The sequence below is a fragment of the Halichoeres trimaculatus genome, unplaced genomic scaffold (genome assembly GCF_033239565.1).
Source record: "Halichoeres trimaculatus isolate MK-OKI-2021-1 unplaced genomic scaffold, fHalTri1.1 fHalTri1_scaffold_15, whole genome shotgun sequence".
Classification (NCBI taxonomy): Eukaryota; Metazoa; Chordata; class Actinopteri; order Labriformes; family Labridae; genus Halichoeres; species Halichoeres trimaculatus.
This window is the reverse complement of record NW_027437193.1, coordinates 23,871,906-23,896,339: the sequence shown is the minus strand read 5'-3', so window position 1 is coordinate 23,896,339 and position 24,434 is coordinate 23,871,906. Positions and strand designations below refer to the sequence as shown.

The following is a 24,434-nucleotide window of genomic DNA, read 5'->3' as shown; positions in this document are numbered from 1 at the left end:
CGCAAACTTCTGAAAAGGGCTCCCAGAGTCGGATTTTTCTGAAACGCTGCTGACACCGTTGCCGTGTATCCGTGTTATTGTTATCTGTTTTGTTTTCTGCTGAGTAACAGTGTTTTCCTTCAGTTTATTGTCATACAGAGTAATTAAAAACATGAACCTTAAACCTTAGACTAACTCTTGGTGATTCCACAGCAGAGTGTGTGTAAACTTCTTCTCTGTTCTTCGTTGCAGTGTGGAGGGCGACACTAAGCACTGCGTCATCTACAAGACAGCCACAGGTTATGGATTTGCTGAGCCCTACAACCTGTACTCGTCCATAAAAGACCTGGTGCTCCACTACAAAAACGTCTCCTTGGTCCAACACAACGACCATCTGAATGTAAATCTAGCCTACCCAGTCCTGGCCCGCTCACAGAACCAGAACCAGCACCCCAGATGAATCACCACCAGCAGGGTTGGATGCCAACGAGGGTCTGGAAACAAATTCTTCGCTCTTATGCATTGGGGACAAAATGAACCTTTGAACAATGCTTGTTCTTGTTTAAGTGACGGTTCGAAATAGACTCAACAGCCACACTTTGCAATTCATGCATTTTTTTGGCTGAAGGCTGGTGCTTCATTTCCACTCAGACCCCAGTCCAGCAAAGAGCACTCCTTGCTAACAGCATGGCTTATAAATAAGCACACTACTACAGAAACAAAGCACTGTACAGCCAGCCTGGCTGAGGCAGCGAGTTTTGATGCAGGGAGAGAGTCGCATTAGCCAGCCATGACTGTACAGTGTCAGTGATGAAAACATGAAAATATCTTTGATACAGATGAAAAAACAGACTGAATGCATTTAAAGAAGACAAAATAAGCACACAAAAATGCTGTTTGTAGACAATGGAGATGAGCGAGAATGGAGGGGACGATGGGAAAACTTACAGGAGGCTATTTTTTTTTTTTTTTTGCCGTGAACACACAACTGTCCATAGACAAAGGCCCAATCTGTTATCCCCAGACTGCCTGCAAACTCTGCTTTGACAAAAGCCCGAGCTGTCATCCACTGACAGGACCGGCTTGGCTAAACCAGGCTGCTCGCTTCACACCTACAGGCGGCTGAGAGACTGTGGACCAGGCAGGTGTAGTCCCTGGAGGCAGGGGGTGTGATGAGGTGGGAGTTTTTAGTGGTTTTTAAAATAAGATTGAGTTTTAAGCTTGCATAAGTGCCATAGTTATAGCTTTGGACCACAAGCCTGTGTCTCTAGATCAAGGTTGGGCACGCCGAGGTTGAAAGAAGGAAGGAGAGATTGATCGGCTGTCGACGTAGATGAAGCTTTAAAAGATACACACATATAGATCTATTTTTTATTAAATTACCTTTTTCCAGTTGCTTTGGCATGCTGCTCTCTGTCTCTCTGTCTCTCTCAGCAGGCTTCTTTCTGAACTGACGAGGTACAACATACAGTCAATACTGTATTACAGGACAGATATGCATGGTACAGATGTGGTGTACTGTGAAAGGAGAGTAACTCGCAGTACATCAGATAGAGAGGTACTTTAAAACATACAGTTCCACGAGATTTCTCCTGAATGAGGAAGTGAAAGACTCCTGCATCAAACGTCCTTTTGTTTCAAACTTCCTCCTCCTTTTTTTCACCTCCTTTAATACTGTAGCACCTGTAGCCATTGACTAAAGGCATAACTGTTAGTGCTCCCTTCATGTGTCTCATTTTTATATGCTAAAGACACTTGCAGAGCATAAATCTATGTGATTATTGTATCTTCGGTACTGTATTTGCCTTGTTTCTTCTTAGATTAGACTGTTTTAGCGGTACTTTGTCCTTGCAGATGTTAATTGTTGTTTTTTATTAACGCAGATTTCTCTCACGGTATTTCCTGCTACCTGCCCTCATGCTTGACTGTTCACTTCATCACAAGCTTGACTCTCGGAGCTGTAGAACATTGTTGTACAAAAACAAAAAAGAAAGCAGTAATATAACACATGTACAGTATATTTCAGACACACATGCTGTCAGTGTATGTGACTTTATACAGTTTCATCGCTGTGTTTTTGTTTCGTTTTGTAATATTTGCTATGCTCTTAGATTCGAGGATGCACAGTATCCAGCTAATGTGAGCCAAATGAAGGATGTCTTTTCATGTAGCAAGAAAGAAAAGAGAAATAAGAACTGTTCCTTTTTGCCATATAGCGTGGCCTCTTTGGTCTCAGAGATTATCTAGTCTAGTACGCATGGAGTCCTTCATTTGGGTTGTTGTTGTTTTGCTCTTTTTTTACTCAGTAAGCACCAGTGGTTTATGATAAATGTGCTTTTTGTACAGTACGATGTGTGGTGGAGCAGCACTATGCACAACGCAGTCGCATGTGGTTTATAAGTTTCAGTATTCTCCCGTCACTTCCCTCTTTTCTGTTCCATGGCAGTGAACTTTCCTCCCATTTCCTTCTTGCTGATCTAGTTTGAGGTAAAGATTGTACCATCTTTGTTCTTTATCACCTTCAAAGCACAGTTCATTCGTCTCAAGGGTTTTTTAAAGTTACTCTGGTATGGGTGTTTGAAATGAGGAGGCGTCACATTGATTTACACGATTGATTTCTTGAGATTGAATGAAATCACTTTGATTTCTTACAGAAGACTCAGTTTGCCAAAAAGAAACAAGTATTTTTGTAGAAAGGTGTAGAAGAGTCAAAACTGATCAGGAATGGGAAGTTGTTAGAAGAAATGCACTGTTTTTTAAGGTTGCACATTTGGTGTTTTGGATTTATTTTTCTTTACGGTGGATTGAAATTAAGGCATTCACCTCTTCTCATCATGAGTTGAAATCAAATCTGCTTCTCATATCTACCTTCCACTTTTTAAATTCTCAATCTTCAGGTACAAACAATTTCCCAAACAGACCGACCAATCATCAGGTGAAACTTAACTCCATGGGAAGTCTTTAAAATCACGAAGAGGGTTTGATTTCTGTCAGGACGAATCAATTGTACTGTACTTTGCACAGTTCTTGGCAAGTAGAAAATCCCAAGAATTAAACCAGAGGTGACGGCGCTGCTTCTAAATCGAGGGCTATAAAACGTGTGAGTGGGAAAGATTAGAAGTGCCTTTAGTCGTTGTGTGGAGCTCGTCTTCTCCTCGTTGTCAGTGGAGCGTCGCTCTACGAGACGGTGCCATCACTACCACATGCTGTGCCCCATGGTTCACACATTCGCCATGTATCAGTGTAACTGGCAGATAAGCGTAGCTGGCTTTGTGTGTTTTTGTGTGTGTGTGTGTGTGTGTGTGTGTGTTAGAGCAGTTAGCATGTTCTCGATAAGAGTGGCAGATTTTCACGGTGACTCTTTGTTGTTACATCTCTAGTTGTTACATATTCCTTCTCTCTCTGGTGGGGGCTGTACAGTAGCTTGGTGCTTTCTCTCACTGTGCACCAAAGCTGCATTTCTTTGGTGTTGTTTGTGTTTTTTAATTTGTCTGATTATATTTTAGATAAAACTCAGATGAGATAGAAATGTGAACCATAACACATCCGTAGCCCAGCCCAGTTGTTTGAAGCTCATTTGATAAGCTCTCAAGTAAATGCGCCCAGCATTTCTCAGTGTTTTTTCTGGTTGAGTCATCCACCGTTGTTGACACATCCATTATCCAGTTTGTTGGACCAACACCTCTGTGACTGCACTTTTATTTCTGTTCCACTCAACCTAAGCAGTGTGCCTGAGGCCCAACAACCACAATCTCACAGACAGTGGTGAAGCTCAGTTGTCCATAGTGTTTGTAGTTGATCCCTCTGTACGGTACACCAACAAGGGTTGACATATTTCTCTATCATATCGGATTATCTTGTGTACAGTGTATGCTTTTTGTTGTTTTACAGTCAACAACTGTCACGTTACTCTGATGCTTTTGACTGATTGAAATATTTTCAAGTAGAGTTAGTTTTACTTCATGGGCTTTACAAACTGTTTTACTTTTCAAACCCTGTTCAAGCAGCTGCTGGTTAATTATGCAATTTGTGTCTGCATGGCAACGATGTCCAGCTTAACAAGTGAGTTATACCATGAACACCACAAGAGGCTGACTGAGAATTAAACTCACCTTCCTCCTAAATAACTGTCAGTGAGTAGCGGTTAGAATCGGTAAGGGTACATTACTTTTGAAAATTGTCCTCAGCGGATCGTATTTCAGATGCCCCTGTGAATCACACTGAAAGTGTTTTGAAGACACTGTCCTGGGCCCTTATGCACACCCAGTCATTACACAAAGGGGACCATTAGTCTCAACACACTGTTATGTAAGGGCCTATTTGGGCGTAGCCTTAACCGCAGACTTGAATGTAAATAATTGGCCAATTAATTAGACATGCAACAATCGATCGGTGCCAAGGTCTTAAATTTTGGGGGATCAATGATCGGCCCGTCCGTACATATGAAACTGATCTTATATTCCTCTGGGAAGGTCTGACAGCCAGCCTTTGTTGCTTTTTGCTCTGAGACCTAAAACTCAGGACATTTTATTGGTTGTTTAAGTTGAAACATAAAGTTTTATTGTTTCACAGGTATTGTTCAATGATTTTCAGTAAAATAAGATTGGAACATTGAAGGTAAATGCTGTCAGATATTTAAAAAAAAAAAGAAAAAAAAAATGGTATCGGCCCAAGTCAGGCTTTTTAAGGATTGGTGATTGGCCAGAAAATTGCGATCGGTGCACCCCTACAATTAACTAATTGCGCCATGAAAGTGGGGCAGATGTCCAGAAAACCTCCTGGTAAACCCCTTTCCAACAATTCAAATTGTGCATGCCTGCTGCCCATAAACAACGATAACAAAATGAAAAATATAGTGTCTTCTAAATCTAAATTTGCCGTATTTATTGGCATCGTCATACTTATCTCATACAACGAGCCAGAGTTGATTAAAGTGAAATCCAATTCCAACTAACTTTGCTATAGCTAGGATGACTCTCAAAGAGCAGTCCAAGTTGTGAATAGTTTATTAAATAAGGCTACACACGGGGTCATGGTCTGCAGACAGAATACACCTAATTGGTTTGCTTATTGTGGTTAACATCAGCAGAGCTAGCACCCCCAGTCTTCAAACTTTCAAGCAGGTTAATCCCAAGCAGCAACCTCTGGTCTAAGAATATGAGACAGTGCTGAAGTGCTAAAATCTGCTGTTCCTCAAGTGTCCACTTGGGGCTGGCTCCAGAAGTACTAGGAATCACATACACACCAAACTGAAAAAAGCTGTTTTCAAAGCAGAAATTAACCTATTTACAGCCTGGTTCAAAAAACGTCTCCTGTCTAAGTCGCTAATTTTGCTACCAGCACCCTCTGTAGGGGGGGGGTGGATTTTTTTCTAACTCAGCAGTTCAGAGGATATTAAGATCGTGAGCTCCCCCAATAAGAGGCACAGCTCAGGGTCACGACCGACAGGCGCCCGATGGCTGTACACGAAGCCCTTGCCACTACCAATATGGCCGCTGTAGCAGATGTGTTTCATTTACTGTTTCAGAAACAGACGGGTGACATCAGGAAGACTACGGCCATGTTTTATACAGTCTATTGTTAACCCTTAAATGCCTTTGCTGGTTATGCTTTGCGAGCGTTTGCTCAGACACAGTTTCAGACTTTATCACCATTTGAGCTCAAAATAACACCCTCAGGAAACCATGCCAAGTTGATAAATTAGTTCAGCATTATAGTAGTAGCCAATGACTGCTATAGCTGCAGCTCAGACACAACATATTACGGGCATTTTTTTGGCCTAAGATATTAAAGTAAGTATTTATAACTCGCATCAGCAAAAAGCACTCTAGTGCAGTCTAGACTTGTTCAAGGGTGACCCATGTATTTGTTAGCCTGACCAAATGTATCCAAATGTTTCAAGTAAATATTGCTCATAGCTTAGTAGTTAAAGTTTTACCAGTGTTCTTGATTCAGGTGGTTCTGCTTACATCATTGTGAATTTCTCAAAGATTTTAGCTAGCTGCATCATTTGTTAAGATGGACATTTCTGCCATGCAGGTCAACACTTCCATCTGCCATATATGCCATGTTAGTCACAAATGTTTATCCGCTTGAAGCAATGCAACTCCAGAAGCAATGAAACCTGGTCAGGCAGTGAAGCAGAGTGAAGACTTTCTTCTCACGTTGACTTGGAGGTGAGACTTAAACCCACGTGTGGTAGATGTTCCTCTGAATGTCAAAGCTTTCATCCTGCTCGTCTATCAGATATGCATCGTGTCGGAGCTTCTTGAAAAACTGTTTTCTATGAGACAAGTAATCATTCGAGGAACTGAATATTTTTTCATCAGCTTTGGTACACTGTAAATGATGATTCTTGAGACAGCCTCACACTCAAAGCACATCTTTCACACAGAAACACGTATATTTGGTGTCGATTAAGGTTTGACGAATGAAAGACGTACTAGAGAATAAATATTTTGAAATATATACTTAGATATCTATATTTTTGGATGATGTCATTCTGATTTGGATTGTGCTTAAAACCAATCAGAAGGAGGCTTTGATGTGAACATGATCTTGCTCCACAGCTGCTTTGTGTTTGAGCAGTTATTGAAACGCAAGCAATTTTTTACTAATCAGCTGCAGCGAGCTTCATCAAAACTTTGTCGTCACAGTCAATTGACATACATGTAATCTATTCAGCATGATTATCAGGTGCAGTCAAATGATGAAGCAAGCTTATGTACATGTGTTAATATTTACAGAGCTGAGTCTATATGTTAAATGCAGTCTTGGCTGCTTTGCATTTATTAAATATTAGAGAGGAGTTTTTTTTTCTTTGTTTTATTCTGAATGTTTTGTCATTTGGAAGATTCTGGTTTTTGTGAGTATACAGAGTGTTAAAGTTGCACCACAAGAAGACACTAAGGATGCTGCCACAGAGATTCCCCACAGTTTGGATGCTGATTGTGCAACAGAGTGATACATCTTACCACTGTTTTTAATGAGGTGGATCTCTGTGGTTGCTGAAGGGTTGTTAAAGAGAAAAAAGGTACACAATTAAACGGTTCGATTCACGATCATTTTGTCACGCAGATCTTTGTACACAGACAGAACAATGATGGCATTAGAGAGTGTTCTTTAAGGTGCCTGAGTATATTAAGTTCTTTTTTTTTTTTTTTTTTTTTTTTTATCGGCTTTTTAAAAAAGCTCATAGATTTGTCTGTCCAAGTGTTATTTTTGTTTGTTTGTTCATATCTGTTATTGATAACCTTACAGAGCCTATAAAGAAAAAAAATAAGCTAGCTTGAATTTTTTTTCCTCCATACAGAAAAAAAGAAATACAAATGTTTACAATATGTAATTAACCAAATAGTAAATACGCGTATGGGAATCAATTTGTCTGTCCCTCAAAGTGGCCATGATAGATTGATTTATATTTCATTATTTCCTGTTATCTTACACTTGAAAATGTTATGACTGCTTGTTCTGTTTTTTTTCTGTTTGTTCATCTTTTTTTTATTACTATTGAGAACAGTGCTCCCTCAACTTCAAAATTACAGCTCAACAGGTGTCCACTTTGAATGCATCTAAACAAATTTCCTCTGCAGAACTGAATCCTCAGACACTTTTCTTATTTGTTTCCTGAGCTGCCTGGTAGATCTCCCTCTGACTGTTCAAGGTGTTTCTGTGGTGAGGACTTAGCTCTAAAGAATTCATGGTCTGTGGTGCTCACATGATTTGACTTATAGTCCCAACACCGCCCTTGGTGCTCGAGAACATTGAATGAGTTTGAATTTCAGGAAAACTACAATGAAGACAACCTTTTCTTGATTTTGCACTACACAGTAAATAATACTCAAACAAATTGCCTGGTGAATTTGGTTGGGCTAAGTTTTTAAGACCAAAATGTTCCCACTACAGTCCCATCTGTTGTTTGAGTTCCCCTGAAATGTATCTTGTTACCCACACTGAACTTTCATTTCTGCTTTCTGTCTTCATTTATGCAATATAGTCACATCACCACTTTTAAAGTCTGGACTCAGATCAGGAAGGTTGCCATGTGCTTGAAAAGTCTAACCAGAATGTTGCTTTTCTACTGTTTTTTACTGGTGTACAGTGATTCATGTATCACAAAATGACACTGATACAACTTACAGCAACAGTTTAACTCAAAGTTCTACACCAATCAACAGCAAAATCTTGTGTCAGTTTCTTTAATGTGTTGCCCAAAATGTTGTCAAGAGTATCACTGCCTCAGCAGCAGCAACAGATATCAAGTTCTCAATGAATACAGATGTGGTTTAGTTCCTTTGAAATCACTGAATGGGGCGGTTAATTAAAGCTACTCTACACCAAAGTGCAATTGAACTCAGAGGGAGCACTGTTGTTTCAGCCAGTCGAGGCGTAACGGTTGAGGTACAAGCCCAACCCCCCTATGCACGAAAAAGATGGTTCTTCTTCTCGTCTTTTGTGTTCTCCTCCCTCCGTCAGTCTGTCTTTGTTCAGATGAGACATTTCTTTCTCTTTCTGTCATGTACAGCTTGCTTCAGAGTTGTGTTTGTCCACAGACAGGTACTCTTTCATCTGTACGGTTCTTTCTTTAGGCTGATGCAATGATTTTAAAAGACAATAAAAGATATATAAAATGACGTGCTTTGCTGTCTGTTTCTTTGACCTTTACTTTATGAGGGTGAGACAAACACTAACTCATCACACTTTCACATACTCAGATTTCTGTGTTATTGTACACGGTATTCAGGCAGGCCAAGTCAACCTTGGCCCACAGAAAATCAGCTGTTTTTAACACCAGCCTTTATCAGCTGCAAACCACTTTACAACCCACCTCCATTCCTACTCCTCCTTTCACGCTGTGTCTGATTTCATCAGTGTTGTACCGATTGTCACTGACCTATGTCATCCATGGTGGTCTTTGCTGCTGCTCTCCCTGCCTTTGCTTCTTCTGTATGCACACGTCAGAGAGGAGAGGTGTCCTGTCCTGTTAGACTTTAGCATTCCACATGGGCATATGTAAGAACATACTAGAACACCTAACAACAACCTTAAATGTAATTAAAATAATGTGCTAAGACCCAAGATGTAAAAACTAACTCAAATGTAACAAGTTGTTATTTTTGTGGCAAAAAAGTTATTGTGTTTTGTTTTTTATTACTTTTTTTATTAAATTTGGGGCTCAGCACTTTTTTAGGTTACAAACCAGTTATTATATTATGGTTTTTAATTACATTTTTATTTATTATATTTTGTAGTGTTGTTACATTTGGGGCCCTAACAAGGCAGCCAACAGTGGTCTACACTAAACTAATTGTACCAATTGTACCTACTGACTCCTAGGCCAGGGCTGTCCAATTTGGGGCCAAAGTTGGCTCGCCAGCAATTTATTTTTTGGCTCACTGCCCATGTTTGAACTATATCTTTAATTATTATTATTTTCCCACTGTCAGCAGCCTGAATTTTTCATTCATCATTTAGGCTATTTAACTGTTTCACTTCCTCTCCTGACCACAAATTAACACTGTGTTACATTGGGAATAGGGTGGCACTGGTCCCCTCAGCTCAAACCTGGAAGTCCATGACCATAGAGTGAGAAGATACAGGGTCATGGCTGGGATGGAGCGTATGAAACAGTGGCATTTGAAAAAAGAAAATTCAAAAATAGTTGGGAAAAAGGGTACCTTTTTACAGAAATTGATTCCACAGCAGTGTGCCTGATATGTAGGCAGAAAGTCGCTGTTTTAAAAGAGTATGATCTTTGTAAAATTAATGCAAATATAGCAGTCATTAAAAGGGAAAAAAATAAAAACAGGTGTACAGTTTTACAACTTTTCTTATTTTGAAAGGATCGAAAATGCACTATTTTTGTTTCATATGAGCATGCTGTGTCCCATGTTATTTAGGTTATATTGCACTTAATGTCTTTGTAAACATAGGCCTAGTATTGTGCCATATGGATGTTCAGTAATTCCATGCTGTGAAATACAGTAAAGAAAAGTGTTTTCATTTTCAAAATTACTTGTTTTTATATTGCACAGATATGCTATGGGCATATTTAAAGTCATGCACTGCAACATGAATGTTTAATTTTGGCCCACGACTCTCCACCCTGATTCATTTATGGCTCTTTACTGAAAAGAACTTGGGCACCTCTGCTGTAGGCCTTCAACTTTGTGGCATCTCCCATGTGTAACATTAGCTGAGGGGTGTTTTCTTTTTTTGCTGTAAAAGGTAGCTTTCACAAATTAACTTGAAAAGTGGGATTTGAAGTACATATCACATTTACAGTAACGTTTATGAAGTGATATAGGTACCATGCTTTCTGATGAGAGGAACCTTCCAGCCTTACTTCAGGTTTCAGAGGAGGTTTTTGTTTGGGAGGATGTGGTTCAGACTGAGGTCTGTGGTATGACGTGAATAACAAGGAATTGTATTCCAGGAAAAATGCAGCTTTCCGTTAAAAGAGTGCATTGCAAAATACTATGAAGAATAACAAATACGAGAGAATCACAGTGGCCTTTATTACCAACTGAATGCACAAACCTCAGGGGAACATGCAAAAACTTAAGTTAGTCATTAATGATAATTTGAATGTGTGGAAACAACTAAAAGGAAGTGAAACAAAATGTGCTGACATTTTCTCAGAATGGTAAAAGACTACAAATGTTAAGGTTGCAAAATAACTGTTTTGTGAGTATAATTTAAATTTTAGAGTTTGGATTGGTGTCTCTTTTGTTTTGAACTTTTGTTTGCTGATCTTTGGGGCTAAATCACTATAAAGCAGACAGGAAGCAGTGTGAGTCATGCAGATGTCTCCTGTGCTGTGTCTGCTCTTGTTTAGTCTCTGTCCTCTTTTTAGAGGCAATCTTAAGGAAATCATGTGAGCGTCACCAGGTGTGTAACCTTTTTATGGTGTTCAAGGGTGTCTGATGTTTTGATGAAGTTTGTGTTTCTTGTGGCGCTTATTTAGCAAAACCTGGTGACTGAGTAACTGAGCCATGGCAATGTTTCATAAGAAGGTGATGCTAGGGCCAACTTTTGAAACAAGACTAACAACAAACTGGGTGTGCTGATCACAGGGCAGTGACTCTACCTAAACACATTAATAGTTACAGTTCTCATGCAACTAGCACATGACAGATGATACAAGAGGTCCTGGAACACATTTTAACCCTTGTTTAAAGTAAATCTGTTTCAGTAATACAGACAGAGATGTTTTATTGTTAACAACATCAAGCATTATTTTATTTTTATTCTGCTCACTTATTTAATGTTTTTGTCTTTGTTTTGTTTTATGAGATAAGGGAGGTGGGTGTTAATAAGCTTTGCTTCAACCTACCCTTTTGTTTTTCTTGGAAATTCCAAAATTTTATTTCGAGCTTGTAAATTGTTTCAAGTATTGCAAGTGAACTGAAAGAAATTTCTTTCATTCATTTAAAGAGAAATAAGCTTACATGTATAATGTTATCAAGTTCAATAGCCCTAACAGAGTACAGTACACTCAAGTTGTTTTTTTAATGTGTTTGTATGATGCCAAAGTAATTCTCGTGACATTTTGAGTCATTTATGAGGAAACATGTTTCCTCATAACATAAGCAGCACAGCAATTTTTTATAAAGACTACCTGTAGTAACAAGTGACGCTGTCTTGATCATATGACCAGGAGCCAATCAAAAAATAGGATATCTCCACGAGGAAGCATCGGTGCTGTATTTAAAGTTGCACGGTCCCTCGTCCAGCAGGTCGGTGTAGTGTCGCTTTAAACTTTCAGTAACGGTGTTTTTAGCGCTGCTTCCAGAGATGAAGGCTGTTCTGCTGCTGGTTTTGACTGTCTGGCTTGGCAGTCAGTTCGGTGAAAGCGCTTCATGTCCCCATCCTCCGTCTAAGTGGTGCTCGTCTCTGGACACGGCTATCCAATGCGGGGTAAGCTTGTTAATGTGATAGGAAGTGACTTTACATGTCAGCCTGATAAACAACCGGCAAATGCACCGCTGTGACGATGACGGACTTTTGTTTCTGAACAAGACAACAAAAGAAAACGGTTTCCTATTGTTTTACTACTTTTTGAATAATTTTACGGAAGCGAAAATAAAAATAAGCAGCTTGCACTTGTAGGTCTGTAGTGAACCTAGTCGGTTTTGCTAACTCACTGATGGCGAAACTCAAGACAAACGGCAAAGAAAAGGGTTAACTGCCTTTGACAGTTATGCTGCGTTCACGAGCTGCTCGGAGAGTTCCGTTCTCCGATATGAACATCGATCTCCAGACCAACGGCACCCAAGCCAAATGAGTGATGTGCAACTGGGATACACAGTGTTTAACCATTGAAATAAAGTCTAACACTATGAACCTATTTTTATTTATTTAAAAAGAAGAGGTCATATTTGTTAAAATGCTAAGGTTCCGACTCTAGGCTGCCCTCAGTGAATTTCCCTGGTTTGGAACATTTTTTTCCTACTATTTTTACTCAGCCTTAACGCAGTTTTAAAGAAACACACACAGACTCTTCCACATCTGAAACCAAGACATGTAACTTTACACTCACTGCACTTCTCTCACTTCTGTATCAGAGTGATAACAGGCCACCTGCTGGATTTAAGTGGGATTTCCTCCTGTTTTGCCTCTATGTAATATGGCAAATGAGACAAATATCCAAAGAGAGCACTAACAAAATGTAACCTCCTCACTATTGCACTTTTGTGAAGGTTTTGAAGCATTGCCTCCTGTCAAACTACACCCGATCGCATTCAACAGACGATTCAGTCAAGGTGGCGCTATACTATGAGAGTCTGTGCCCAGGCTGCAGACTGTTTCTCACCGAGATGCTCTTCCCCACCTGGCTCTTGCTTAATGAAATCATGACTGTTGATCTGGTGCCCTATGGAAATGCACAGGTAAGCAGGAACTGCAGCATTGAAGTGGGTCATCATTAATGTAAACTTAACATTCATGTTTTTGATTCTAAATTTTAACCAAGAACACAGAATGACATTTCTGTACAAGTAGACAGTGGTGGACATGTTTTTTTTTTTCCAAATATACTGGGTTTTAGACTATGTTATGTGTGAAACTCACGAGGCAAGTAAAAAATGTTAAGATTTGTAAAACTGTGTAGTTTTTATGATTTGTTTACATTCATCTGTTGTATTTGCACCTCCCAGGAGAAACCTGATGGGCAGAAGTACGTCTATGTATGCCAGCATGGAGAGGAGGAATGTCTTGGCAACATGATTGAGGTAAAGCCACAACCCAAAATGCACAAAACAAACCACTGCTGAGTATTTGTACAATTTCAATCATTCGTAATTAGGTAATCTGCCTTAAAATAATAACACAAATCTAATTCACGCTGTGTGGATTCTGGCAAATCTGGAAATTTGAGAGAGTTAAGCTAGCTCAGAGAAATTCTCAGCATCCATTATTTGAGCTTTGACTTCATATTGACAAAGTGATTGCCCTGTTCCTCTCAGACCTGCTTACTGAACATGACTCAAATGGCTTTCCCAATTATCTTCTGTATGGAGTCCTCCACCGATGTGATCAAGTCAGCACAGAGCGTAAGAAACACAATGATATTGTGGTTTCAGTCATTCATCCTGTCACTTCTGCAACACCATTTGTTGATGCAGTTGTTATTAATACAGTACTGGGTTTATTTCCCTCTTTGGTTCTTTGCAGTGTGCTGGACTGTACAGCCCTGAGCTCAGTTGGGACAAGGTTATGGCCTGCGTGAAAGGGGACCAGGGAAACCAGCTAATGCATCAGAACGCTGTGAGGACTGAGGCCCTGAAGCCCCCACACAATTATGTGCCATGGATTACCATTAATGGGGTGAGGATATCGTGTGCTAAATGTTGTGTTAACAGTGATGTTTTGATCTGAATGGTAACTAATAGGAGATGCTAACAATGAGCGTGAAGCCCCCTTCACCCCAAACCCAAGACAGATAGTAGTTTGAAACACAACATTTATAAAAGACTTTGATTGAAACTGGAATTTGCCGCCAAGTGCTTCACACAAAACTGAGTTTGAAAAATCACCCTGTCTACAATGAGAATCAGGAACCAGAGAAGACTTAAATATATCGTAAATACCTTTGACTGGTCAAGTGATGAGACTTTTTTATGAAGTCGACAGAGAAAAAAGAAAAAGTTTTAATCCATGCTCATACAAATGAGGGATGAGCAGAGAAAGATAAATAAAATCATAAAACCTCACAACATGACCCGGTGCATCCACTCAATGAGATTCAAAAATATTCAGTATAACAGTTTTTCTCTGTTGCTTTGGTTCATTTCTCAGAACAAAATTGAAATTCTCAAAACTACTTGATCAATCTTCACATCATTGTGTCACTTGGGCACATCAAAAAAGCAGTTTCTCATTTCTTTGAACAAGTTGCAAACGCTTTGGGACATCCAAGCAAATGATTATGTACAATTTTCTGCTGTTTCCTTCATTATCAACTGCTTATGTCATGTTGCTCAACATTTAGTCATTAATTCATAACATGAGTCTTAAATGCAAAAAGGCTGAAAAAGATATCATAACATGTCGAGCATCTTTCCACACAATTACATCAGACTTTTTTTCTAAACTCCTCTGGATTGGTAAATTGATGCCCTGGTCAGTCTTGACTTCCTCTAATAAATGGGAACATGTGAAGCATCAGATCAACCAGTGATCAACCAGTTTTCTGAAGTAGCTCAGAGGTGCATCTCATGAACCATCAACTGGTAAGTATGTATGTGTACTTTCCTCTGAACAGACAGTGGCAACACATTTCCTGTAAAAGGACAATAAAGATCTGTCACACTTGAGGACCATGTTCTCCATCAAAATCTGGGAGAACAACTGTGTCCTTAATCATTCGGGGACATAAAGAGAATTAGGAAGACTTCACTGCACTGTAATTCCTACAGCATTGTATGAACACTTTTCCCGAAACAGACTGTCCCAAAATAACAATTTTACTTTTTTACTTTACTTTCACTTCTTACAAGTTTGTAGTTTTTTTCTTTGTGCTATGCAGCGCCTTCTTCTCCTTTCTGTATCCCAATGATGGGGTCAATCAACAAATTGCTGCACGAACAATTAAAGCGAAAATGTGATTTTTGTCCAGTATCTTGTAATCAGTCTCCACCACACATTAAGATGTAACTTACAATTTGCAATATCTTTCATCAAAACTTTAGCCATAATTTACATCAGAATGTCTTTCTAGAGTAAACCGTTATACTGACAACATGACTAAACACTTTGACTGTCCTATCCATACACACTGACACGAAGACTCATCATTTTGATGCACTGACTCATTCACTGACACAGAAATTTACTTTTGAGGGATAAAAAAAGGATTTTGAGAAGGAGAGTTTTGCCATTTGAACGAATTGTTTTGAGAAATTTACTTACCGTTTTGCAAAGATGGTTCAAGAAGTACCAAAGCAACTGAGAAAAACTGTAATAAGAACGGAGGTCCGGCGGCTAGCCCTTGGACACTTTCAATTTCAGCCTGTTGCCTGTTTGCATCATGTCAATAGCAAGCGCCAACTTATTTACTTGTCTTCTGCTCTAAATAGCACTTGGACACTAATTTTTTTTTTTTTTTAACATTTCCAGGATCACACAGAAGAGCTGCAGACAAAGGCCACCACTTCTCTCTTCACTTTGGTCTGCAGCATGTACAAGGTACAGCTAATTCACGTCACACCTGAGTATTCAGTGGCTCTATGTTCTGCACCTCTGTTCTATTGTCTCCTCATGCTTTACCCTTTCACCTTCACCCTGGGCTCCTTTTTTTTCCAGGGCCCCAAACCTGATGCCTGTGGTGGGTCTGTAAAACAACACTACAGAAGCTACTGCCGCAACGAGTGAAGGCGCAGCACTACACATTTTTATTTGCTCTGTTCCAGGTGTGGCAACTGACTAAGGAACACAACCATTTTTTGATGTATTTTTGTATCTGTAATTTTACAGTGTGTTTTTATAAAGGGAAAAACAATCACCTCACTTTGAAATTCACACAATACAAATACACTTTACTTTTTAAAAACGTGTCATCATTGAAATATTAACATCTCACACCACAGAAGCTTTGTTGAACACTTTGAATCCATGGTGTAGTGTGGAGGACTGTCCTGTAGATGTCGCCATTTATCCTCACTGCCTCATTCAACTAAAGGAAAAACATTAACAGCAGGAAAAATAACTTAGTGGAGTTTTGACATGCTTGTATAAAATCTAATTTTCCACAGATCTAACATCTGAACCCACTCTAGTCTTTAAGGCATCCTAAGAAAGGTTTCACTTAATTTATACAATATTAATTAACTCAAACGTGACATTATACACATCCAAACAAGCAAATTAGTCTTCAAAGCTCCTCAAAGTTCACATCCTCCTCGGAGGATCCAATTAAGTACTAATGATTGAATAAAAAAAATAGAATCTCTGTTTACTTTATAAAGAAAAGTCGCACTGACAGATTGCAGTCAGCAGTTTGATTACAGCCCGAGTCTGGCCCAACCAGAAGGTCTGGATGCATGAGTACCACTGATCCTACAGTCAGATAGTCACACATGAATAATGGCCCGTCATCCAGGCAGCTCCAGCACCTCGATCTCAGGCCAAGTTAACGTCTGCAGACTCACTTCTCTGCTTTTTTCTTATTCACCAATTCTCAGGATGTTTGAGTGAATATTTGTTCCCGTTTGTCAAATTACTTCAGAGCATCAAGATGACACAGAGGAGATGCTAATTACAGCCAAAGGTTGATGTCGAGGCAGGGAAATGGTTCCTCATGTAGTCCAAATAAGCACTGGTGCCACAGAGTATTGGTATCTGATTTTAGATGTGGTATCTTTTTCCTCCCCCTGGGCACGTCTTCACCAGTTGTTTTGCTCCTAAGAAACAGTAGAGGTATGATCATGAGGAGAAACAACTCCTGTAAACTTTTCAGCTTCACTGAGGTAAGGTTGATGAAGAAATATTACAAAATTTTACTGCTTAATTGTTATTAATGAGCATATATTTATAACTATACCAATTTTTTTTCATTAAAATTCAAAACTTGCAGATAAGACAAGACTAAGTGGCTAGAACATGAGGTATGACACATACGCTATGATTTAAAGATTTTGTTTGCATATCCAGATAAGGTAATTGTGCTTTTAAAATGTTGAGTTAGTCTTCTCCTAAACTAGTCGGCTAGATTAAGACTGGGACTTTCACATTGCAGGTTCAGGTATTTAGTAATATCTTGTGTGAGTTAGATTAAAACAAGCTTTGAGAACCCTTTTTCTGGGCATTTTAAATTGTTGAGCAGTCCCACTGTTCTTACTCTTGGTCAGCTGAGTCAGAAAACACTAAATGATAAAAACAGAGAGATTTGGTGAAAGTTTGATTAAAGGTGTCCTCAGCAGCTCCAAAGATTAGTCACGGGACGCGGCTGAAAACAGGGACTGTTATCTGCTGTGACGCTAAACGAGAGATGCCCCAAGAGCTCAAACCCAAACACAGCCTCACTTTGAGAGCCGCCTATTGTGTCTAAGGTGCTAATGTTTGAGTCTCAGGACCTGGAATCAGATTAAGCCTCCAGAAATAAAGCCAGAGTGGTCTTCAGTGGTCTCTTTTGTTTGGCTCATCATATTTCAGCAACAGCACAAAAACAGTCCTGTCTGTGCTTCACTTGAGGATCACACACCCCTACCCACCACATGAGTAAATGTTTACTTTTTAACCTCTCAAGACCTGAGCTTTTGTCTGGCGTGCAATTTTTTTAATTTACCTTGCTATATAGGATAAGTAAGACCTAGTAAGTACAACTTGGTCTTTGTGTGGGAAGTTTGATCATTTGTGTTATGAGTTCTCTATTAGTTGTTCATTATTAGTGTTATTGTACTTAAATACACTGTTTGTTTGTTTGTTTGTTTTTCACTACAATGGGTATAATGTTGTGATTTCACCAAAAGACGATGTGGGCAGTGTCCCTAATTGAGGCTAATTGGTCAAAGTTTTTTTAAAAAAATCTTTCTTAGTTTTGTCAACAAAACCATTAAAAATGATTTACAAAAAAAGTTTTAAAGGTCCCATATTATGCAAAAATCACTTTATTTAGTCTTTTAGTGAAATTTGTGGGTCTTTGGCTTTCCTCCCAGCCCACAAAATGTGACATTAAATGTCAAAACCTGTACTTAGTAGAGCTTGTGAATGTAAAATCCTGACCTAAAACGAGCTGCTTGGAATTACCGGGGTTTGTCGACGTCAGCGAGTCCCTCTTTTGACCAATCGGGAGCAGGTCCGACCTGATTGGTCCACCGGATATCCTGGAACCCCCTCCCCGCCCACTGTTTTGGGCTGTAAACAGCCACATAGTTCCATGCACAAGCTTCCCATCTCAGAAGAAGATTAGCCTAAGTGGCTGGAGTTCATTTATGAGGTAAATGTGCCAGCTACACTCAGCAGCCGACTGCTTTTCCAACTTTGGACAGTACAGCAGAGGGCTAGTGAATATAATGGTCCTGAATCCAGGCGCATTACCAACCATCCGCCAACAAACCTCTGACCCTGGAAATGTGAGTATTTTAAATGCTGTGTGCTGTGGAGCAGATGTGAGAGCTTTTCCTCAGTGTCCCCCCTGTCTCTGTGTTAGCTTCAGGATGCTAACTTTATCTGTGGTTAGCCTGTTGTTTTAGCCTGTAATGTTACGGTAAACGAGCTTCGCTGTTTTCTAAACATTGTGCACTCGGAGCTCGTGGCGCCGCTCTCAGTGACGTAGAAGAGCGGGGTGGTATCAGCGGTGGCTCATTTACATATGAAGGTCACGCCCACTAAATCAGAGCGTTCTGAACAGAGGGGCTATGAGAGCCTGGAAACAATGCTGCTGTGCTTGATTTATTGGCAGACAGGACTGCAGAAAAGAAGCATAATATTGGACCTTTAAAAAGTGAAGTAACATGGGTCTGAGAGGCAGAAAAGTAATGTCCACATATGTGGACGCTGGGTCTTCAGAGGTTAATTCTAGTTTACTGAAATTGGAATCATTGTGTTATACACACTTTAAATTAAACAGTTGATTCTTGTTATAATGTTGATGAAGTCCAAGACGATCACAAATAGGCAGCTTCATTTCTGTTTTTTTATCCATAGTGTCGCAGCTTCACTTCTTACAAAAACAAGTGTCGCTCTACTAGTTCATCAGTACTTCTATTAAAAAAGAAAAAATATATATATTTAGCATATCTGCATTTTCCTTTCACTTCCCATCTGGACTCTATCCCATTCTTTGTTTCTTCCACCCAGAGGAAGTGGGACTCTTCAGGGCCACCCTTTTATACTACCCTGGATCTCCAGGACCCCTACATCACATGTGGTGTGAAGAGGCTCTTCTCGGGGACCCTGCAGCTGCCCAAGCTGTCCTGCAGACCCTCCATACAGGAAAGACCCAAGGATGACCCCCGATCCGGCCCCTCAGTTGCCAGCATCAAGCCCTCCAGGAGCCTGGGGACCCTGACCAGCTGCATCTCCAGAGTCTTGTAAGTCACGATGTTATACCCGGGGAGCATGCTGCTTATTTCAGTGCTCTGTGAACACTGAAATCTAAGCATGCATTTATGTCATATTTCACATAAAGGTGGTTTTATTAGACTTGATATGAGCCACATTCATCCGAGAAGAATTTTTTTTCTCTTTTTAAACAATTTAGGTGTCATCTGTCTCGAAACAAGACATTTTCCTGGACTTGGATAAATGTGGCTCATATTAAGTTTAGTAAAACCATTTTTTCTGAAACTAAGCTATACATTTTTTTTGCTTCTTCTTTTTTTCATTCTGACCAATATTTTTGGAGGGTTTAAACAACAACATTACACATACAAAGCTTTTTGTCCAGCCTACTTATAACCAAACATCTAAGAATATTTTTATTTGTTCTTGTGTTATTAAGTAGCAGGCAGCATCAGAGGCGTAATCACTCTTCTAACGTTTGTATCACCTGTTAGTGTGGCTAGTTAGTGTGGGGTGATAGCAGCATATGACGTAGACAAGACATCAGCAGATCAACACGTTTTAGGGAAAGTATTGTTTAGAAGAACTTTTTGAATATATTTGGCACTGGAAACACTGGAAAGTGTTTTGCTCACCTATCTTCTTTGGTAGGTAGTAAGAAGTGAACCACCTCGTAAGTAGTGAAAACTCTGAGAAAAGCATGAACTTTGTTTGACAACTGAAAAACCAGCTTGAGGTTTTTTAAACCATCGACACAAAAACAACTCCAGTCTCTGTGAGTAGAAGAGTGTTTGCTGCTCTCTCTCCAACACTCGGGCACATTTCCTGAGTAATGATTACACTTGTGTGTGGTGAATCAGTAACCAGCACCTGTGACTCCACCATTTTGCAGCCTTGAAGTCAACAAAGATTATTGAAAACTTTGCTGCTTCCTCCTAAAACTGCCCAAACTTTGAGAATTCACTAATGCACCGATGATGAATATTTTTTATGTTTTCTTTTATAGAACAGATCGCTGATCTGCCTCCTTAGCATGTGATTTAACAAAGTGCCTTGCTTAAGGCATCACACTCCTATTTGGATCATCCTGAACATCCATGCTCTGAGAAAAAAAAATCAGACAAACAAGGCTCTTTGTGATTGTTTCCACAACATCATCCTCACTGATGCTGCAAACACGTGTAGAATTTTTATCTCTCTCCTCCGCATGTCTGTGTGTGTGTGTGTGTGTGTGTGTGTGTGTGTGTGTGTGTGTGTGTGTGTGTGTGTGTGTGTGTGTGTGTGTGTGTGTGTGTGTGTGTGTGTGTGTGTACTGCACCGGCACATGATGAAGGAACGCAGACAGACCTGTTTGATCACGTTGGTAGCTACAGTGATTGTCAGAGGTGATCAGATAAAAACATCCTGATAGATTTTTTAGTTAACAGGTCTTCATGACTAAATTAAGTCATGGCATCTGAGTTTTATTTCCTAAATAATAAAACCCTTGTGATTTCATGCATCAACTTCTGCAACTCCCTCCTAGCAGACCTCTCTGCATGTGTGTTTAAACCTCTGCAGATGATCCAAAATTCAGCAGCACATCTGGTCTTTAACCAGCCAGAAACATTACATGTCACCCCACTGTTAATCTCTCTTCCAGTGGCAGCTCCAACTAATTTCAAAGTTCTTCTGGCTTATAAAACATTGATAAGAAAGGCTCCTGCCTTCCTGCGGTCCCTCATCCAGGCCTACACTCCATCTTGCCTGTGACGCCTGGTGCTCCCAGCCCAGCGCGGCTCTGAATCTCTAGCCAGACTCTTCTCCTGTGTTGTGTCCAAATGGTGGAATAAATTACCTAACTCTATACGATCCACACAGTCCCTTTCTACTTTTAAGAGATGTCTGAAGTTTCATCTGTTCAGGGGACACTTAGGCACTTCACCTAACTCATCTCCTCTTTGTCCTCAGGGGCAGAATGATTTAGTAGGTCTACCCCCTAAATTCCACCGTATGCACTGTGCAGTGCAACGCTGCGCCCTTGAAACGTACTAGGGAGCACTTAGCTTCCATTGTAATCTATCAGGCAAATCCCACTGCATACACTGCTGAAGCGCCGGTGCTCACCCAGACACAAGAAATACGCTTCAGGTCTATTTTCTGCGCGGCCACTTCCAAACCTCGTAAATTCACTGTCGATAAAAAAGAACCAGACAGGAAGTCACTGTGTGAAGATTCAAAATAAAACACAATGCACCAACTCTCAAACGTAAATTTACCCGATTTGTTATAAATACGTCACATCTGGAGGCACAAACGTCAGGTAAACAGTCGGTCAGAGGGTCCCAGACGAAACACGACCCCATGAATGAAGAGAAGCTGATCCCGGAAGTGGATAAGTTCAACATTCTGTATGATCTCAAACATCCTTTTTATAAGGATACAGGCAGAAAGGACAAGGTGTGGACTGACATATCAAAAGTTATGGGAGTGGATGGTGATTGTGTGATATCGTGATTCATGAAAGCCTGTGACTCTCCGAGGACCAGCCCTCCAGCCCCAAGCCTCGACTTCGCTTCATTTGAGTTTGGATGAGGTAAAGGGGCGGACCTAATCTTTTTGCAAACAGCCACAGCAAGCCCTCCTGCCAGTCATGTAAGCCATGCCATTACGTTGGCAAAAGTTGTAAGTTTGATAACATTGAAAATAAAGTAATAAAATATTTTTCCCCCCTACACTCCCCCTTGATGGAGAAATAAGTTGTCCAGACACAAGTTGTGTTTAATTTGTGTTTTTGGCTCGGTGTGTGTGTGGTTCCTTTTGTTTCTGCAGCAATCCTCAAGTGGGCGCTTGAAGAACTGAAGTTTTTAGCACTTCTTAATAGGCTTCATATTTTTAGACTGGAGGTTACCTCTTGTTTCCTGCTTGTAAACAAAAATAAGATTGCATCACTGTAGCCAACCATATCCAGGCATACCACTGTGCCCACCAGAAAAGATACTTGTATGCAAGTAGGCCAAAGTTTGGTTAGCAGGGGAGCACTAAGGAGAGGAATACTAATCATGCATTCAGTCTAATGTCATTTTACCCTCACAGGCCGCAAAATTACTCCCAAGCAGAGAAATTTCGCATGCAAGTGCTGTGAAAGTGTCTGGAAAGAAAATGTGACAGGCTTGCACGTGAATCTGATCTGTTTTGCAAGATTTGGCAGGGATCTGCCGCCTTACCACACCACTGTGAACATGACATCCGTGACCTTCCTTGTTCCTTCTCTGAAAATATCTACTATAAGTGATCATTTGGTATAAACCCCACATTAGAAGGATCCTGCCAAGACTTTTGTTAGGATGAAGGAACTTGAACTCTGTGATGAAATTTCATAAATTTACACCACAGAGTAACCTCTTTGCTCTGCACTCTGCTTTCCCACAAGAAAGTGGATAAGATCACACTGCACTGTATTGCCTCAGATGAGGGGAACATTAGATAGTGAGCTTATACTAAGAAGACGAGCTAAATCACCAAGTGGACGAGTATAGAGAAGTCAAAACATGGTACATTTTCTTTGAAATGCTTCAACAAGAAAGACACTTTAGGCTGAAAGAAGATCTTTAGTGGGCAAGTTGAACTCAGCTGCTATCACCTGAAAGCCCTACTCCATGTTAAACCACATTTACAGAGGCCCACACCAACCTGATACATCAGCTGTTCGTGGTGGAAACAACTTTTTGGAGAACTTAAGAAGAAGTATCCAAGAAGGAGCAAAAGCCTCCTGGTATTTGGAGGAGGAACAGGATCTCTAAACACAGGAGAACAAAATAATTGCCTGTCATCAGAGATGTGGTCTTGTGGGAATCTCGCTGTGAGTTTAAACATCGTAAAATGTGCCACTTTGGGTACTTGTAAACACAGTTAATGCAGGCAATATTTCTACGAGAGGAGGTAGCTCAGCATCTTAGTCCACAGTAGCTTCTGTGATACTGCCAGGAAGACTGACCCAGTGGACACAGCCGTCGTTTAGGATCCTGTCTCAGTGACTTGAAGTTTATTGTGTTGCTCGGTATCTCCCATAAAACCAACCAGAACTAGCTCCAGGTGAACTTGATCAATTTGCTCCAGGATTTGTCGAAGTACAGCCACAGAAACATGATTTTGTTGTGATCTTATTCGAGGACCGTGTGGACCTATACCTCCATCTGTGCTGACCCATGACTGCGATGATGATGTGCCTCAGGGTCAAAATGGTTTGGGCTTTGGACTATCGGTAGATATGTTGAACTGATCCTGTCCTGCTGTGGTACTAGAACAAGGCAGTCCTAATGATTTCTCCTTAACCCTGCATTGAATATAACCATTTAAACACAGAGATTTTTCGTGGAGACAAAATTGCTGCTTTCTTTAAATGAAAGACAGTCAAGGCAATGATATTGTAACTGATTGGTTCAGTTAATATGGATGAATAGTGTTGCAAGTGATAATTGGAATTTTAAACATATCAATATTCTAGCTTTTCCTCACAACTATGTCATGGATATAATATTTTATATGATAAATTATGTGTTTTTTTATGTATTTATTTTTCAACGCCAAGCACAGCCCGAATGGCTGCTCATTGCAGCAGCCCCCTCTTCCTCATTTTTCTTTCTTTTTTTTTCAGTTATCTTCATATTTTGAGCTTGTTACTACTTTTTATAGCTCAATTGTTTGCCGTTGACTTCAGCTGGTTATGTTCGTAGCTTTTTTTGTTCCTGTGTGTCTGGAGATCCTACATGTAACCATGGTTACCTTGTTTACACACAAGATTTTAGTTGTTAGCAGCCCGTAGCCTGCCGAAGCTAACCAGTGCTAGGCTAGATGTTCCCTGTGAGCTGAGGAAAAGGAGGCAAGGATGACATGCTGGTTCTGTGTTGCGAGTGAATAGGGAATGTTAAGTCTAACTCTGATAGGATGGTCGAGCTAGCCGTGCAAACCCA

The 24,434-nt window shown here is 40.2% G+C and overlaps 2 protein-coding genes across 4 annotated transcripts in view; both read left to right on the top strand.

Moving 5' to 3' along the window:
* pik3r2 (phosphoinositide-3-kinase, regulatory subunit 2 (beta)) overlaps nt 1-8,612 on the top strand; it is a 49,623-nt gene extending 41,011 nt beyond the window's left edge. For all 3 annotated transcript variants that reach the window (XM_074689572.1, XM_074689574.1, XM_074689575.1), the window contains exon 16: nt 232-8,612. In XM_074689572.1, the coding sequence (XP_074545673.1) occupies nt 232-439 (208 nt within the window). In that variant the 3' untranslated portion in view covers nt 440-8,612. The remainder of the gene's footprint in view (nt 1-231) is intronic.
* A 3,044-nt stretch (nt 8,613-11,656) lies between these two features.
* On the top strand, nt 11,657-16,439 carry ifi30a (IFI30 lysosomal thiol reductase a). The gene is made up of 7 exons (XM_074688782.1): nt 11,657-11,898; nt 12,681-12,869; nt 13,137-13,211; nt 13,446-13,532; nt 13,654-13,806; nt 15,598-15,666; nt 15,784-16,439. Exons 1-7 carry the CDS (start codon nt 11,776-11,778, stop codon nt 15,850-15,852), a joined length of 765 nt encoding a protein of 254 aa, XP_074544883.1. The 5' UTR covers nt 11,657-11,775; the 3' UTR covers nt 15,853-16,439.
* Nucleotides 16,440-24,434: the final 7,995 nt, after the last annotated feature.